This window comes from Eulemur rufifrons, chromosome 9 (assembly GCF_041146395.1).
Source record: "Eulemur rufifrons isolate Redbay chromosome 9, OSU_ERuf_1, whole genome shotgun sequence".
Lineage (NCBI taxonomy): Eukaryota > Metazoa > Chordata > Mammalia > Primates > Lemuridae > Eulemur > Eulemur rufifrons.
In genome coordinates this window covers 17,772,419-17,790,317 of record NC_090991.1, presented here as the reverse complement: position 1 = coordinate 17,790,317, position 17,899 = coordinate 17,772,419, and the positions used below count along the sequence as shown (strand labels likewise).

Genomic DNA, 17,899 nt, shown 5'->3' with positions numbered 1-17,899 from the left:
CTTTGGCCCAGTGCCCAGCCCGGCTTCCTCGCCCCAGCCGGACTCCCCGGATCTGGTTGCCAGGCTTCGGCTGCCTAGCACCTGGAAGCTGGGGGCCCGGGTCCCTGGGCGGCACGTGGCTCCCGAGACCGAGCTGCTGACTCCGGAGAAGCAAACCTTTGTGGCACGCCGCGGCGCGTTCGCTTTTCCGACGCGCCCTCCCTGGGTGCCCTCCGCCGCACCCCAGCGCCGGGCCCCCCTGCTCTGGGTAGAAGTGGAGCCACGATTTCTCTCCCCAAGAGGAAAAAGAAGCCCCTGCTTCCGGGAATGGGCTAGTCAGACTCACTTTCGCGGCCCCGGGACTGTCTGGCCGCATCCGGACCCCAAAGCCGAGAGTTCGCGGGGTGGGCGGGGAGCCTGGCGGCCGGCACTAGGACCGCGCGGCCGCGGCTCCTCCCCCTCTTCCGGCGGGAGGGCTCGCGAGCCGGGCCCTGGCCGCGGCCGCCAGTCGGCGCCGCCCGGAGCCGGGAGCGCGGCCGGAGCTAGGCGCGGGCTGGGGGGCCGCCGCGTGCCCGGCCCCGCTCGCCCGTGCTCGCCGCTCGCCTGCCCGCCCGCCATGCCCGGCTTCGACTACAAGTTCCTGGAGAAGCCCAAGCGACGGCTGCTGTGCCCGCTGTGCGGGAAGCCCATGCGCGAGCCCGTGCAGGTTTCTACCTGCGGCCACCGCTTCTGCGACACCTGCCTACAGGAGTTCCTCAGGTGCGGGTCGGGGGTGGCAGGAGACGGCAGGTAGTGGGGAGGGAGACACCGCATGAGGAGGGGCTAAAGCCCGAGGCACGGCGTGCCTTTGTCTGCGCCGCGACCCCATGACCTCAGGGGCGCCCACCGTGACGTCAAGGGGAGGGGTGACGTCAGCCCCGAGGGAGTACCCGTGCGCTAATCCATAGGGTCCCAGGTGCTACCTGCCGCGCCCCAGGTTCCCACCCGATGCCTTCCCGCGGGGCGGAGATGGGAAAGAGGCCCTTTCCGACCCGCGGCCGGCCCTTCCCCCTCACCTGAGCGCCAGAGCGGCCTCATCCTTGAACTTTGAATCCTTCAGGGAAGAGGACAAAACCCTCTCCCGCGCGGCACTTTAAGCCTCCAGAGTTTTCACCCATCTAACCTCTTCTGCTTCTTCGAACGTTTCGAGAACGGCAGCTATTGTCCTCCCATTTCACAGATGATGAAATGAGATTCAAAGAAAGGCTGCGACTGACCCAGGGTCACACAATTACTTGATGGCTTAACTGGGATTTAAGCCCAGGCTGCTTGCGATCACACAATAGAGGGAGGACTGTGACGGTACAATCCTCCCCTGAAGCAGGACTCCTTTAGGCGGCTCTCCCCGCTCCCGGGATCTAGAGTAAGGCGGGTGGTCAATACATCGTTCAGGAGGGGGTCGCACGCTCGTTGATACGGAGCACCCCCTGCCCTCTCAGGACCCTAGGTCACCACTTGGCTCTTGGGCATCCATCAAGTTTCAGAGTGCCCTGTGGTGTCTTGTGTCTCCTGCCCACACGGGTTACTGCTCAGGCCCGCGTGTGCGGAGGCAGGATGAGGGAGCCGCCACTCCTGGGGAGGTCATGCCCCCAGAGCAGGGGGGAAGGCTGGGTCAGCACTGTCAGGAGGCTGTTGGCTCTGCTAGGAGATCGAGGGGCCCCGGCAGGGAGAGCATCTCGGGGGCTCTTGCCTGCAGTGCTCCCTCCCTCCCTCGGTCCTCGGCAGCCCGAGCTGGCGGAAATCTCAGCAGGCCCTTTGTTTTCTGTTCCCCACAGCCTGGGCCGGCTCCTGCCCTCACATATGCTCCTGCACAAGCTGCTGTGGGGACCCCTCCTCCCTTTCCCTCACCCTCCTCCCTCCTCCCTGCAGTGTACACACTGACTCCCCTACAGACACACAGTCCCATTGTCTCCTCTACGGCTCTTCCCCAGCCCTCTGGTTTCCAGATGAGGCCAGCTGAGCCACTCCCCCCACCCCAGCTGACCCACCCTGACTGCCTTAGGGAAGGAGTGAGGGAGGGGGCTGTCAGGCACGTTTCCCTTCGCCGCCTCCTGGCCCCCTCTCTGCAGCTTCTGCCCCTCCCCCTCCCGGAAATCCCCTCTTCCTCTCCCATGGCCCCCTCCCCCCATCCTGCCTTCTTCCCTGGGCCTCCACTGTGCAGCCAGGAGCAGCCTCTGCCCCTGCCCCAGTGCCTGGGCTACACTGCCCCGGCCTCTGGGGTGGTTGGGCGGGCTCTGCCCCTCACCATCACCCCCTACCCTACAAGCAAGGGTGTCCCGTAGCCCTGGCTGAACCTTTTTCCTGGCTGGGCCCCAAGCTGCAGGCTTAGTTTCTGTCTGAAGCCTAGGGACTTGCCTGAGTCCCCTCCCTGTCTCCAAAACCACTAAGTCAGCACATTCCTGAAGCAGCCAAGTGGACCCCCGCCCCCTTGGCCCACCCCTCTCTCCCCACTCCTACCAGGGCTATTACTCAGGTTGATCCAGGAAGGCTGGCTGTTCTGTGGGCACAGGCACACCCCTTCAGTGCCTGGGCATGTATTGTCCTTGACATTGGTGGCATGGCCAGTGGTAGTGGGGTTGGGGAAGGAGGTGGGTGCCAGAAATCCTTTGGGCACCTGGGGCATGGGCTACCCAGGCACTGGAAAGTGCCTTCAGAACAGGGCTACCATGTGGCCTCGGCTTCCGCCTTGAACCCTACCTGCCTCCCACCTACCTGACTCAGACCTGCCAGGAATGCCATGCCCAAGGGCCTTCAGTCCTGCTAGTGGAGCCCTTGCCTTGTCTGAGCCATGCTGGCATGTGTGACTGGTCCTAGCTGGGGTCAGCAAGGGCATGCTGGCAGGAGGAAGCATGCCTACAGGCTCCTTGGCTGCTAACAGCCAGGTGGGGATTGGTGCAGGAGGGCAGCTGGCGTGGGGGGCAGGGTCAACAAGCTTCAGAAACCTACGAAGCAGTGACCAGAGTCTTGCCTGTGCTTGCCTGGACACTTTTTCTTGCCCCAGCCTCTCTTCTGTGTGTTGTATGGTGTAGTAGAGCCTGTCTGAGCTGTGGAATCAGACAGATATCCAGATGCTGCTTCACCTGCGAGCGTCTGTTCTATCACCTGTAAAATGGGGACATTCCGGCCCTTCTCAGAGGCTTGTCAGGAGTGTAAACAAGTGCCAGGGAGCATGCCTTTCCTCCTCTTTCCTTTAGGAGACACACCCTCAAAGGAGGAGGGGAGGGATAGGCTTAGGTGGCCCCAAGCTGACCTTTGCCCTGGGTCTTGGCAGGACACCTTTCCCGGGGCTGGGCAGCCCTGGCACTTAATCTCACCCATCCTTGTTCCCCCTCCCCATCAGCTTTCAGCCCGGCCAATGAAAACCAACCTGGGGGGAGGGGTAGCCAGGCAGCCTATTCCTTTCCCAGTCCAGCTGCCATCCTGGGGGGGAGGGGATGCCAGCTGCCACCTGTTGGCCAAGTGCTGTCTGAGGCAGCTGTCTGCCACACTGGGCCCAGAACTCCCCTTCCCAGAACAGGGGCTGGGATCTTCTGGGATTCTGGGGAAGTGGGTCCCCTTAGGCCTCTGCTTGGCCTTTTGTCTCCGCTGGTGCCAGTTGGGAACCGGTCTGGTGAGGGAGGGAGGCTGCTCTGATTGAGGGAGTGGGGCCCAGGATACTCCTTCCCCTAATGGAAAGCCTTGACCCTGCCCCTCCCCCTTTTCAGTGAAGGAGTCTTCAAATGCCCTGAGGACCAACTTCCTCTGGACTATGCCAAGGTGAGTCCACATTGCCAGGAAGAGGCACAGGCTGTTGCCCTTGGTGGAGGCTGGAGTTGCTGGCAGCCAGCGGGCTCAGGGCCAATGTCAACCCGGAGCCTTGGGATCATGGGCCCCCACAAAGGTAGCCTGTTCCCTCCCACCAGGCCAGTTTGCAAACGGAGGCCCATGTTTGCCCTGGAGGGCAGGCACGATGCCCAGCCTGTGTGGGGGTACACAGAGCTGCTCTGTGCCCACAAGAAGTGCTCCCTCCCCTTCCGGTGGCAAGCCAGACCTGTGGCTGAGGGCCAGGACCCCTCCACCAGGGGGAAGGAAACAGAGCATTGAGGGACAGCCTGGGACTGAGCAGGCTGATTGGCTGCCTCTCCAGAGGGAGTGTCATGTGCAGGCATGTTGGGATCTAGCATCAGAGCAGTTACCACCTGCTGTGCCCTTCATCACTGGACACAGAGGGGCAAACAGCCTGAGAGGCTGTTACTGGCACTAAGGTAGAGCCAGCCCAACAAGGGGTGGGGGTGGGAGTTGGGGACTGCAGCAGCCTCTGACCCTGGCCAGTTCCCCGCATCGCTGCCCCCAGATCTACCCAGACCCGGAGCTGGAAGTACAGGTACTGGGCCTGCCTATCCGCTGCATCCACAGCGAGGAGGGTTGCCGCTGGAGCGGGCAACTTCGGCATCTACAGGTGAGGCTCTGATGTGAGGGGCTGGGACTTCCCCTCCCCGGGCAGGCACTAACTGTAGCCCTTCCCACCAGGGCCACCTGAATACCTGCAGCTTCAATGTAGTCCCTTGCCCCAATCGCTGCCCCGCCAAGCTGAGCCGCCGTGATCTGCCTGCACACTTGCAGCATGACTGTCCCAAGCGGCGCCTCAAGTGCGAGTTTTGTGGCTGTGACTTCAGTGGGGAGGCCTATGAGGTGGGTGGGGCCTGGCTGAGGGCAGGAGGCGGTGGGGCACCTGATAGCCCACACATCCCTTAACTCAGCGCCTCTGGCATTTCCACAGAGCCACGAGGGTATGTGTCCCCAAGAGAGTGTGTACTGTGAGAACAAGTGTGGTGCCCGCATGATGCGGCGGCTGCTGGCCCAGCATGCCACTTCTGAGTGCCCCAAGCGCACCCAGCCTTGCACTTACTGCACTAAGGAGTTCGTCTTTGACACCATCCAGGTGAGGCCCTTCCTGAGCTGTGGGCTACAGGGCAGGTGACAGGGAGTCAGGCTATTGACTGCTGTCTCTCTGCCTTTGCGGCCCCAGAGCCACCAGTACCAGTGCCCAAGGCTGCCTGTTCCCTGCCCCAACCAGTGTGGTGTGGGCACCGTGGCTCGGGAGGACCTGCCAGGCCATCTGAAGGACAGCTGTAGCACTGCCCTGGTGCTATGCCCATTCAAAGACTCCGGCTGCAAACACAGGGTGAGCTGCCCTTTCCCCTTCCTGTCAGCCCTTGCAGCCCTAGATGGAAGCTAGGCTTCCTGATGCCACTTAGGCCTTGGTGGTCCCTGCTATGCCGCTCTGAAGCCCTCAGTCCTTCCCCTTGCTGGCCAGCTCCAGCCTCCTCCTGCACCTTGTCTCTCTCATTCAGAGTTGGGTGCCTGCTACCCCATACCCACTCCTGTCCTCTCTTCCGAGTCTTCTCCTACTGATAACTCTCTTCCCTTCCCTCATGGCCTGGGGCTTTGCCAACAGTGCCCTAAGCTGGCAATGGCGCGGCACGTGGAGGAGAGTGTGAAGCCACATCTGGCCATGATGTGTGCCCTGGTGAGCCGGCAACGGCAGGAGCTGCAGGAGCTGCGGCGAGAGCTGGAGGAGCTGTCAGTGGGCAGTGATGGCGTGCTGATCTGGAAGATTGGCAGCTATGGGCGACGGCTACAGGAGGCCAAGGCCAAGCCCAACCTCGAGTGCTTCAGCCCAGCCTTCTACACACATAAGTATGGTTACAAGCTGCAGGTGTCTGCGTTCCTCAATGGCAATGGCAGTGGCGAGGGCACACATCTTTCACTCTACATTCGAGTGCTGCCAGGTGCCTTTGACAATCTCCTTGAGTGGCCCTTTGCCCGCCGAGTCACCTTCTCCCTGCTGGATCAGAGCGACCCTGGGCTGGCTAAACCACAGCATGTCACTGAGACCTTCCACCCCGACCCAAACTGGAAGAATTTCCAAAAGCCTGGCACTTGGCGGGGCTCCCTGGATGAGAGTTCTCTGGGCTTCGGTTACCCCAAGTTCATCTCCCACCAGGACATCCGAAAGCGAAACTATGTGCGGGATGATGCTGTCTTCATCAAAGCCTCTGTTGAACTGCCCCGGAAGATCCTCACTTGAGTGCAGGCAGGGCTTGGGGGGCAGGGGGATGGGACATGACCTCAGTCAGGCACTGGCTGAACCTGGAGAAGGGGCCGGACCCCCATCAGCTGCTTCTGCTGCCTAGGTTCTATTACCCCGTTCTCCCTCTGCCCACCGCCCTCCACCCCCAGGTGCCTCCAATTGGTGCTTCAGCCCTGGCCCCTGAGGGGAGCAGGTCTCGGGGTCAAGGGCTGGAAACAAATGATCCCAGGGCCTGTCTCCCCTCCTGGGCAGGGCAGACATGCCTTGGTGCCAGCCACACCCTACCTGGACTGAGGTGCCTGCTCAGGTGCTATCTCCCAAGAGCCATAGGAGTGGGGAGTTGGGAATGGGGGAGTAGTTAAAAATCTGTCTTGAGATCTGGTTTCTTTTCCCCTTTTCCCCAGCTGTGCCCCCTCTGGTTATTTATTTCCTTAGTGCCAGGAGGGCACAGCGAGGGAGCCCTGATTTTTAATAAATCCTGAATTGTATTTATTAACTTGGTTCCAGCCTGACTCGTCTGGATTGGTTAGGGCCTTGGGAGGCTGAGCCCAACAGAAGGCAAAGGACCAGTCAGAGAAAGGCTGCTGCCACTCTGGCCCACGATCCAGCTGACCCTGCTGGGTCGCCCTCGTGTGTGTGGCTGGGGAACTGCATCAGGCTTTGTGTGGAAGACGGTTGCCTGCTTCTGCCCTCTGGTGATTAGATGGGAGCGGTGCATGGCGTGCCTGGACATTTTATAAGGCTGGAGTCCCTGGTCTGTACCCACGGTGCCTATGCCCTAGCCAGGTCTTTCTGGGACTAATGATAATAGCTACCAGCACTGCTAAGCACTTTATGTGCATTTTTTCACTTAATACAACAGGTGAAGTAGCCTTTATCACAATAATAAAAGGACCTATCTTAGTGGGCTGTAGTGAGTTAGAGACCATGCATGTTCCTGGCCCAGAATAAATGCTACATGAATGTTACCTGACCCCAGCCCACACCCAGGGACTAAGCTGAGAAGCGGGGCTTTCAGACTGTGCAAGGCACTTGGCTTTTCTCATCCATATCTCATTTCCTTTTTGTAAGAGAGTGCTTGTGATTATCCGTATTTAATCACTGAAATGGGAACAGGGGAGTGAATTAACTTATAACAGTGATCTTTCAGCTGGGTCAGGGAAAGGCCTGGATTCTATTTTAAAAGCTCCAGCAATCCCTAGATGTGTAGCTTCCTCTAATTTTGGCAATAGATTTGGGTTTGGGTCCTTGCTGTACTTGCTTCTGGCAATGGGGCATCAGTACCCGCACAGTGAAATGAAGCCTGCTTACCCAGATTTGCTGTAAAGATTAAATGAACTGGCAGCTTACGGACAGTTGCTAATACGCAGATTCCTGGAGGTGGTGCACCCCTTTCCCCATACAAAAAAAAAAAAAATTAGAAAATAAGACATGGGCCCCTGAGCAGATAAGCCATCTTGGTACAGTGATGCCTGGAAACTGGTAGGGAAAACTATGGGCAAAGGAAATGCCTCTAGGCAACAGGCAGACCACCCTTCCGGCATCTCAAAAGACAGCAGACACCTGGATCAATCCCTGCCTCCCTCTGCTGCCAGGACACTGCCATTGCATGATTCCAGGGGACAGTCACAGACTGGATGGTGCCTCCTAGAGTTGTATGCAACCATAGGGCCTTCCGATCTACCTCATACTCAGGCAGCTTGGCAGGCCTGGCCCTCATTCCGGTACCAGTCATAATTATTTTGTGGAAGTCAGGCCAGGTTTTGTATCAAAGTGTGAGCTGGACTCCCCAAGCACCCACCTCAGCCCAGGAATCACTCACTCTGAAGGCAGAGCGGGGCTCACCTGTCTGAAGCTCTGTGACCTTAGGCGACTGTAGGTCTTACCTGACAGGCAGAAGAGGGCTTTCTTTCACAGGGGCAGCATGAGGCATAAAGGAGGAAAAGCACTTTCACAAAAGGGCACCCCACAAAAAGGCATGCTAAGGATTCCATCAGCATTTAGAAGCCACCTGCCGACTCTTGCTACCTACCAAGGGTCTGATTCTACCCTTCTTGAATCCCACATCCTGTGGAGTCAGTATTTCCCTCATTACCACTTAGCTCAAACCCAAACTCAGCAGAAAAAATTGAAATGGCTCTTTTGGTTATTTCTCCCCTGCAGACAAAAGGGAAAGTTCTCTAACATTCAACACAAAATCTGAATAGCCAAAAAGGGTCAGTTATGTTGCAGATGACAGCACCTATTAACCTCCACCTCTGCGTTTACAGGCCCACACAAATTCCAAAATGTTGGAGGTGGGAGAAGGGGAGGTTTAAAGTTTTAGGCTAAAACTAACCAGATCCCCATTTCTCAACGACTGATGGCCCTGGGAGTGAAAGTGGCAGGACCCTTTGGACCTCCACTGAGGGGCAGCAAACCATACTCAGCCATCAAATTTCACACTAAGGCCCTAGCAGCCCTGCCTGGGCAGAGAACCTGCCAGCTGGATCATCCCCAGGGGTTGATGGAAGGAACTGTCTACCCATGACTTACAATCAACACAGCACCTGGTCTGGGATAATGGGTTGGGGAGGGTTTCTGGGTAGGATGAATACAATATGTGCTCCCCTCTTAAAAATGAGGAATCATTCCCCTTCTAGCAAGTGAGACATGTTAGAAACTTATTAAGAAAAAATTATATCAAACATTCACAGCATCAAACGAATAGGACAAGGTCAAAAAGTGAGTTGTTTTTTCTTTTACTGGTTTATAATAATCTTAAAAACCCCATCACACCCATAAACCACCACAGGTGAGAAGGTGAGAGAGATGGAGAATGAATGCTACAGTATGTGGATAGAGTGGGGAATCCAGGTATTCCCTAGGGGTGGTGTGGGATGGAGGCAGGGAGTGTGGACAGGAGGCCCTGGCTTGGACCCTTATTGCTGGTTGGGGGTTGGCTGGCAGAGGGAGGAGAGGGACTCAGGTTGAACTAGGAAACATCTCACACCAAAGGCAAAGGTAGCTGGGGGCGGGGGGATCACAGTACATTTTCCATGCAGACTAGGGGTGGGAGTGAGAGCTTTAGAGACTTGCACCCCTACACAGGAAGAGATGGGTTTGAGGTTGTTTGACTCACAAGCCCCCAAGTTGGTGTCTGGTCCAATTTCCTAAAATGGCAGCTCACCTTTCAGGGAGAGGCATTGGGGGGGGAAATTAACAGCAAGAATATCTGGTTTGGAGATCAAGCAAGAGATAAGGGGAGACAGTGGTGCTCTTCAAATGTGACCCAGAAAAGCAGGAACTGGAAGAGGGCCCTGGGTGAGACGGTGGCCAACACCTTGGGAGAAGGTATTACACCAGAAGCTGCAGGTGCTCCTGAGGGCTGAGGGACAGGGAGGTACCAGTGTTCACAGACGGCAGGAAAACAATCGGGAACAATAAATTAGGACTTCATGTTGCTATCATTTGGCATAACACAATCAGGCATTTTTTTTTCCTTTTTTTTGTCTTTTTAAATATAAGGCAACTTGCCAACACATAATTTAAAAACTGGTCTTCAGTCACATTGCTTCAGATCACTAGAGAATTTCTGGCTAAAGAACAGTGGATAATATAGTAAACAAAACCCAAAATCTTAAATAAGAACATCAGTTCACATTCCCCAGAGACAAGAGGAAAGGTAAGGGCTTGATTTAAAAAAAAAAAAAAAAAGAGCCCAATTGTGCATCTTTAACAAAAGGGTGCAAAAATTTATAACAAAACACAATCTCAAGTTACAGAAAAGGGCTGAATTTCTAGCCAACTAATTGTCACTTGGGAATGAGACACGTTGAGCATGGCGTGGATGAGGGTATGCTCTAAGAATGGGCAAGGGGCAGTTTCCAATGTAGGCCCACCTCCAGCTGTTAGAACCATGCTCATTTGGTAAAGGAAGTATTCAAAGAGCTTAAGGCTTTGTGTTTTTTTTTTTTTTTCCTTTCTTCATTAAACTGAGGGGCTGCACTTCTAGAGGGTGAATGTACCTGTGGGGCCACTCATACACAATGCTACTCAAACCCACACTACATTCATACAGAAACATGACATTTAAAACTTACAGTGTAGAGCAATATTCTTAGCCAGTGTAGAGAACCAAATGCATTTTAACTTTTTTTTTTTTTTTTTTTTTTTGGTGTTTTTAATCCCAAACTCCAATGTGATCATCACTTACCTACCTAAATCCTTAAGCAAGATAGTGTTTTTTTTCAGGGGGAAAGGGTACAGGATAAGGACAGCAGTAAGTCATGAGAGAGGCAACAGTGAGAAAGGGATCGTGGTTATGCTGGATGACTGCGTTTCTCTAGGTCTAGAAAGGGGAGTCGGGAACCAAGATGCCAATACAAAGACAGATCTTTTTTTCCCCCCTGTATCTCAAGGCTATGACCAAATACCTGCAGGATGCCTTTGAATTCGAGCATGACAAGGACAGTGCAGTGGCTCTGGGATCAATGGAGATACAAAACAAAGCCTTGCGGAATGGAAAGGAAGTGGAAGGAGAAAAAGACTGGGTCCAAGTTTTGAGATCTTTGGGTAAATGAGGAATTAGCTTCGAGAGCACTTAGGAAGTCTGGCTTCTTAGTCCCAGAGAGGGTGGGGGAGGCCTGGCTTAGGGGCCTGGGCATCTACAGCTACCTCAACTAGGGCCCTTCCCTCAGTCCACACCACAGTCCTAAGGAAAAAAGGTAGAGGTTCAAGCTAGTTGGAAATGGCCAAGGTGGAAGGACCAAGAGGCAGACAGCAGAGAGAAAAGCCTGGTATTGGGGTTAGGTTGGGGTTAAAACCAAAAGTTTCTTGAGAGGAAGATGAGAAGACCCCTTCTGCCCCCAGTTAGACCTCACCAAATTCCCTTAGACATCTAAGAATGATCACATTGGAGCAGTGAAACTTTAAAACTATCCAGTTACTTAAAAGTAAGACTAAACCTAGGAGGGTGATGTATGACGTGTTGTATGTAGAGGGCACCAGGGCTACCTATCTATACCCCGGGTGCTGAATATGAAGACGACTATCTGTGGGATCAGGGGCTCGGCTGCCAGGGGCTCGGTGGGCCTTGCTCAGCATGGCCAGGCTCTGTTCTCGGAAGCAGGCCTGCTGGAAATCCCCACTTAGGTAATCCACTGTTTGCATCAAGCTGTTCTGGCTTGCCACTGGACCGCCCCCGGTCCCTGCTCGGTAGTGGGCCCCAGGAGCTGCCGCACAGTCGAGGGGTGCACCTGTGGGCTGCCCACCGTGAAACGGCATGGTGAGGTCCTGAGACCCCGAGCTGTCGCTATTGGGAGTGGGCAGAATGTTGTTCCACAGGGGTTGGAAATAGTGACCATTGGGGTAGGCCAGTGGGGCTGCCAGGCCGTTGACCGGTGGGGATGGGGTCGGCTTTTCCATGGGTGGCTTCAGATGAAAGGACTGTGCCAGGCAGAGTTCCTGCGGGTAGGCAGGGGCCTTGCCCACAAAGCCAGGCCCTGCCAACTCGCGTCCTGCTGCATGCTTGCCTGTCAGGCCAGGGGCTGGCGTCCCACCAGCCTCACTGCACATCTGTTGTAGGTGGGCCAGCTGGTGCTGGTTCCAGGCGACTGGCTTGAGGTCGCTAGGGTAGCCAGTTGGGGCTCGAGAAATGCCTGTAGGCAGGTTGACAGGACCTGTAGCAGGTAATGCGGCTTTGGCCGCATGGGTGTGCTCCATGGGATTGACCACACATGAAGGCATTGGTGTGGGGACGCTGTGGGTCGACACCCGGGTGCTTGCATTGATGAGCAGACTGCGACTAATGGGGCTGGGGTTGGCGATCTGGCCCTCACACACTGAGGTAGTGCTGATGCCTGCCCTCGTCTGGCAAAACTGGTTGATCTGGTGCACGATGCTGCTCAGGTCCGGGGGCTGGCTGTGCTGCAGGGTGGCCGCCATTGAAAGGGGGATAGTTGAGGTAGACACGGTCACATTCGGGGGGGCATCTGAGTCTGGCATCTTCCGGCCTCCGTGCAGCAAGGGATTGGGGGGTTGCTGGAGACCCTGGTGAGCCAGGGCCTGAGGGTGGACCAAGCCCTGGGTTTGGGCCATGGGTTGAGGGTGGCCCAGACCCTGAGGCTGCTGGAGGCTCTGAGGGTGGGACAGCGCCTGGGGTGGCGGGATACCCTGAGGGTGCTGCAGCGTCTGGGGAGGGGCATGGGCCAGGGTCTGTGCATGCTGCAGGGCCTGCTGGCGGGCCAGAGCCTGGGCCTGGGGGTGGGCTAAAGTGCTGGGTGCCACAGTAGCATAGGGTGCCACTGGGGGGTTCATGATGGCCTCAGGGAGCAACCGGGCTCGGGTGCCGTCAAAGTCCTTGAGTATGCTTTTGGCTGGCACTTTGACAATGGCAAGCAGGCCTGCCTTGGTGGCAGCCTGCGTCGGGTAGGGGCTGTAGCGCTGGGCTGATGTGTCCAGGCCGTTCACAGTACGACGAACGTGTTTCCGCTGGGGAACCTTCACACTGTTGGGGAAGATTTTTATAGTCAGTGGGTTGTTTGCGACCTTCTTAGCATACGCGTCCAATTCGGCTGGGGTAGGATAGTGAGCAGTTCTCATTTTCTGTGTAGTGTCCCCTAGAGAGAGAGAGAATGGGAAGGAGAGCACAAAGAGGGAGAGGGAGCTCATCAGTGCCAAGCCAACCAGCCCTTCTAGACTTCCCTTTTGAGGGCCTGGGGTGGGGAGGGAATAACCAAGCTGTCATCCATAGCCTTCATTCTAGATCTGGCCTCAGCCCTCACAATGACAAGTACTGTTAACATTTAGTAAGTACTTATAGCAGGATAGGACTACGCTAAGTGACAGGCTATCACAATGCATCCTCGTTATTGTTCTAGGAGGCAGGTACCGTCATGATTCCCATTTTATAAAAGAGGTAACTAAAGATGAGAATAGCAAGACATCTTTCAACACCTCATATCTTGGAGATCCAGAACTTGGGCAGTTCTCATAGAGGTAACCAAGAGTTCTTCCCCTACACAGAAATGCACAGGCTAGAACTCTAAGTTCCTACCAGCCCATGCTGGCCTGGGGGTTGAAGGTTCTAAGCAGAGCTGCTTGTCAGGACCCTTGGCCATTCAGTCCCTTCTACATGACACTCAGGTAAAGAGGGAACCCAGAGTGACTACTCTCCAGTCTGCAGTGGCCAACGAGGCTTCTTTCCTTGTGCCTTGGCAGCTGGGGACCATGCCCACTGGGTGGGTATCCTGGCACAGTGGACAGGATGCTTCTTTTTCAGAAGCAGAGGAATAAGCTGCCAACATCTCTCCCCCATCCTCTTGTTGTAAGTTCACTTTTGTTTACAGTTTACACTATGCCTGACTGGGTGAAGATCAAAAGGCTTTATTTATTTGCTTGTGGGAGATGATAGTAATGACAAGGCAGCAAGGAGGGAATTGAGAAGAAAGCATCTTTAAGCCCTATGAGCCAAAAATAGTCTGTATTTTGTCCATGTCAGCTGTCACTTTCCAAAAAGAAAGAGGAAAAACCTGCCTTCCTTTGGAGACTGCGGAAATACCCACTCAATGCGCCTCATTAATGTTAACAGTCTCTTTGTTCCCATCTCCGGTTGCCTCCCATCAGGGGGCTCAGCGGATGTCGGGCTTCCAGTCAAAAAGGAAAAGGTTCCGAGAACAAGTGCTCTTTAAGGATGCCAGGCTCCTGCAAGGGGGCTCTGTTCTGTTCTCTCTCTAAGGGAGAGTCTCCCCTGAGTATACACAAAAGGTGCTTAATAAATGCTTGCTGAATGAGTGAGTACACAGACTGCCTAAAGCAGAAGGAAAGTGGCTTGGCTGAGAGCCTAGGCTCAGCTAGCTGACTCCCTCCCTACCTCTCCCCTTGCAGAAGGCAGTCAGGATAGGCCAAGGACTAATTTGACTGAATGGCCAGCTTATAGCCTTAGGTGGCCTTGGCCCAAAGGAGACCCCATTCAAAGTCACATCACTGGCCATCAACTAGAACAGAGGAAGGCTAGTAGTGATTGTGTTAGAAGAAAATAGGCACAGCTGTTTGGTGACACTGCTGGTTAGCTAGCTGCAACTGCTTAGAAACCGTTGCTCTTGGAAGCAGGAAAAGGAAGCTCAAGTCCAGGAAGGGCAGAGAGATTTGGTCCCATGCTCAGAAAGGCAGACCTGAGCAAAAAAGGCACACAGGGAAAGGAAAAGGTCTGTGCTTTCAAGAGTTGGCACAATGCCTCACACTTAGTAGATATTCCAACATATTTAAGGCCTGCTTTATTTACTGAGTCTAGAATAGATGCTCATATATAAATTAAATGTTTATAAAATGGCTGATTTGGGGGAGGTTTTAAAAGGATGAAATGTGGCTGGGCACAGTGAGGCTGAGGTGGGAGGACTGCTTGAGGCCAGGAGTTCAAGACCAGGCTAGACAACATAATGAGACCTTATCTCAAAAAAAAAAAAAAGTTGAATGTAATGGTGACAACTGAGGGCAGGGCAGGAAGAAAGGGGAGGCCAAAGAGCCCAAAATCTTCTCCCACCCACTAGGTGGCACTACCTGTGATGAGCATCAAACCCTTAAGAGCAGTTTGAGTTCTGCTGTTTTTATAAGCCAATGACCCTCAATGGACTTCACTCACCATAAAGTGGGGCTATTTGCTAACCCTCCTTACATTCTCCTGGACAAAAACAAATTTAAAAAGTCTGGGATCACTGAGAGAGAGTCCCTAAACTCAAGGCACCAGGATTCCAAGAGAAGCTGCCCTGGTCAGCCATTGTACTTAGATGTCTGACTGGTCAAATCATGTGACACTCCAGCACAGTGCCTTACCCAGGGCAAACGTAGTAAATTCTTGGTAAGTGTTGTTTGTATAGGTACTACGTGACTAAACAACTGGGACTCAGCTGCGTAATGGGAGTCAGAGGTTGCTGGATTCTAGTTCAGGTAGGAAATGAAGTTCTGCCTCTGGGTTTTCCTCTACCCCACTCCATGTTGGTGGGCTTCTCTCCCTGAAATGCAAGTAGGAGACAGTGGAGTGGTAGAGTAGTTTGTTGAATAAAAGGGTCCCTTTGTTCCAAGTCTGTACCAACTCTCAGGATGATGATTTTCTAACAGAGGCAAGAGAGTACCTTGGCCTCATTCAGGAGTATGGAAAGGGACACTTACCCAAATTGTTCTCTTTGTCCTGCCTACCCTGATAACAACGGTGAAGAGGGTAGTCAAATAAAGCAATCTGAATTAAAGTGAAATGAGGGTGGGGAGGGTGGCCACCGGACCTTCCTTATCCTTGTTAAGGAAGAATCCCAAGAATGAGATGAGTACGGTGTATTGAACAAAAAAGAGACCCCACTCTGGGAATACAGCACCATCCACCACACAGACAAGACTTAAGCCCAACCCTTAAAAAGAAAAAAGGAAAAAACCACCACAGTAAAGTTTTCTCAACACTTTCTCATCACAGGCCCGACACAGGCACCCTGGCCACCTTTCTTCTGTAACATATTCCCCCATGGTCAGTCAGTACAGATACCACAGCTTTGTAAGCAACTTAATTAGGTATCTTGTACCAGTGGTGTCATTAATAGAGACATAGGCAGTGTAGAGAATAGGGAATCTGTAGCTAGAAAAAAGTTAGAGATCTGGATTCAAGTACTGGCTTCATCATCTGCCTACTGAAAACCTCAGTCATGCCTCATTTATCAACAGGGATGAAGTCTGGGGTCCCACTTCACAGAATTACTAATATCAAGAGATTCAGGCCGGGCGCGGTGGCTCACACCTGTAATCCTAGCACTCTGGGAGGCCGAGGCGGGTGGATCGCTCAAGGTCAGGAGTTCGAGACCAGCCTGAGCAAAGGCGAGACCCCCGTCTCTATTAAAAATAGAAAGAAATTATCTGGCCAACTAAAATATATATAGAAAAAATTAGCCGGGCATGGCGGCACATACTTGTAGCCCCAGCTACTCGGGAGGCTGAGACGGTAGGATCGCTTAAGCCCAGGAGTTTGAGGTTGCTGTGAGCTAGGCTGACGCCATGGCACTCACTCTAGCCCGGGCAACAAAGCGAGACTCTGTCTCAAAAAAAAAAAAAAAAAAAGAGATTCAATGAGCAGGAAAATGCTATATGAATAGAAACCATCACTGTTGATGGTTATTATTCAAGGATAGCAGGTATGGCTAAGTCTGCCCACAGATAGGACAAAGCAAACTGACTAAGGAAAACCCAAACGCAGGACCCCATGGCCTTGAGCCTGAAAGTTAAATGTGGCAGAAAACACTGTTGTTTATTCAAGGGACTGGAGGGAAAAAATTTCCCTGAATCCAGTCTGCCCCACAGAGACCTTTCCCAGTTTATCTTTTTATTTTGAAGGTCAGAATGCTTGGGTGGCATATGAGCAAGAACCTATATCTGTAGGTGGAGAGGCAAAGGCAGTATGTTTCAAACACATATATTGGAGTCTGACCTGAGTGTGAATTCTAGCCTTTTCAGTTGAAAAGTCATGTGACAATGGCAAGTGACAAATCCTTTGTGCCTCATCCTTAAAAGAAAGATAAGAGAGTTTCCCACATGGAATAATTGAAGAAAGAATGAGAACATAGGTGAAAACACTCAATATGGTACCTGGCACATGGCACCATAAAGCAACTCAATAAATGTTAGCTATTACTTCTTATATTTCTATTAGTTTATTCAGTCATTGAATCAATTCACCATTTCCAGGCCCCTCCACCAGGAGGCAGGTAAGCACATAAAGAAGCACTACAAGAAGGTGATTTTGGCATTTGTCCTAGGACCCCACGGCTCTGCCATGGAAATTGTTTTCTAAAAGGTTTGAGGACCAAGGACCTTTGATTATTTCAGCCATTCACACAGTAATATTTACTGAGCCATTACTATGTATCTGATCCTGAAGTGGGGAAGTAACAGCACAGAGGCTTGGGGTTAAGAAAGGAAAAATTTCAAAATCACATTTTCTGGGCTGGGCGCAGTGGCTCACGCCTGTAATCCTAGCACGCTGGGAGGCCGAGGCGGGCAGCTTGTTTGAGCTCAGGAGTTCAAGACCAGCCTGAGCAAGAGCGAGACCCCATATCTACTAAGAATAGAAAGAAATTATAGTGACAGCTAAAAAAATAAAATAAAATAAAATAATATATATATACATACACACATATATATATATATATATATATATATAAGTTAGCCATTAGCCAGGCATAGTGGCGCATGCCTGTAGTCCCAACTACTTAGGAGGCTGAGGCAGGAGGATCGCTTGAACCCAGGAGTTTGAGGTTGCTGTGAGCTGGGCTGACGCCACAGCACTCTAGCCCGGGCAACAGAGTGAGACTCTGTCTCAAAAAAAATAAAATAAAATAAAATAAAAATCACATTTTCTGGGCATTGGGAGAAGATACGTCAGTGGAAAAAAAATCTACAAGTATAGAGTTTCAAAATGGCTGAGGACACTCAAAGCCAAGTGACATCATAGAATATACGTTCTAGAAAGGCTCCAGAAGGGCAACCACCTAACCCCAATTGTGATCCTTTACCAAGTACAGGACCAAGATGTTCTTTACTCCAGCCTGCCCTATGGCAAATTACACATCTAGGACAGGAAACACATTACACTCTCCTACACACAAAGAAAAAGAAGAGAAGAGAGAAAAAGAGAAGGGATCAATCCTACGATTCTGAACATGTGGCACCTGAAGCCTAGGGAAAAGACGTTGGCCAGTTGACTCATACAGTGCTGGGCCAAGAAGCCACATATCCCATCTCCTGACCCCTGGGTCTACCTCTCCTACCTCAAGCTGACTGGTACAATATAGA

General features: G+C 53.0%; 2 protein-coding genes across 7 annotated transcripts in view; one reads left to right on the top strand and one right to left on the bottom strand.

The window, feature by feature from the left end:
• The first annotated feature begins 485 nt into the window (after positions 1–485).
• On the top strand, positions 486–7,437 carry TRAF4 (TNF receptor associated factor 4). The gene is made up of 7 exons (XM_069480961.1): positions 486–738; positions 3,723–3,774; positions 4,352–4,456; positions 4,528–4,689; positions 4,778–4,939; positions 5,027–5,182; positions 5,456–7,437. Exons 1-7 carry the CDS (start codon positions 596–598, stop codon positions 6,086–6,088), a joined length of 1,413 nt encoding a protein of 470 aa, XP_069337062.1. The 5' UTR covers positions 486–595; the 3' UTR covers positions 6,089–7,437.
• Positions 7,438–8,817: 1,380 nt separating this feature from the next.
• FAM222B (family with sequence similarity 222 member B) overlaps positions 8,818–17,899 on the bottom strand; it is a 59,408-nt gene continuing 50,326 nt past the window's right edge. For 3 of the 6 annotated variants that reach the window (XM_069480956.1, XM_069480955.1, XM_069480957.1), the window contains one exon: positions 8,818–12,690. In XM_069480956.1, the coding sequence (XP_069337057.1) occupies positions 11,087–12,690 (1,604 nt within the window). In that variant the 3' untranslated portion in view covers positions 8,818–11,086. Of the gene's footprint in view, positions 12,691–14,902; positions 14,940–17,899 lie in introns of those variants that run through there. The other 3 variants (XM_069480960.1, XM_069480959.1, XM_069480958.1) reach the window with 2 other exon arrangements.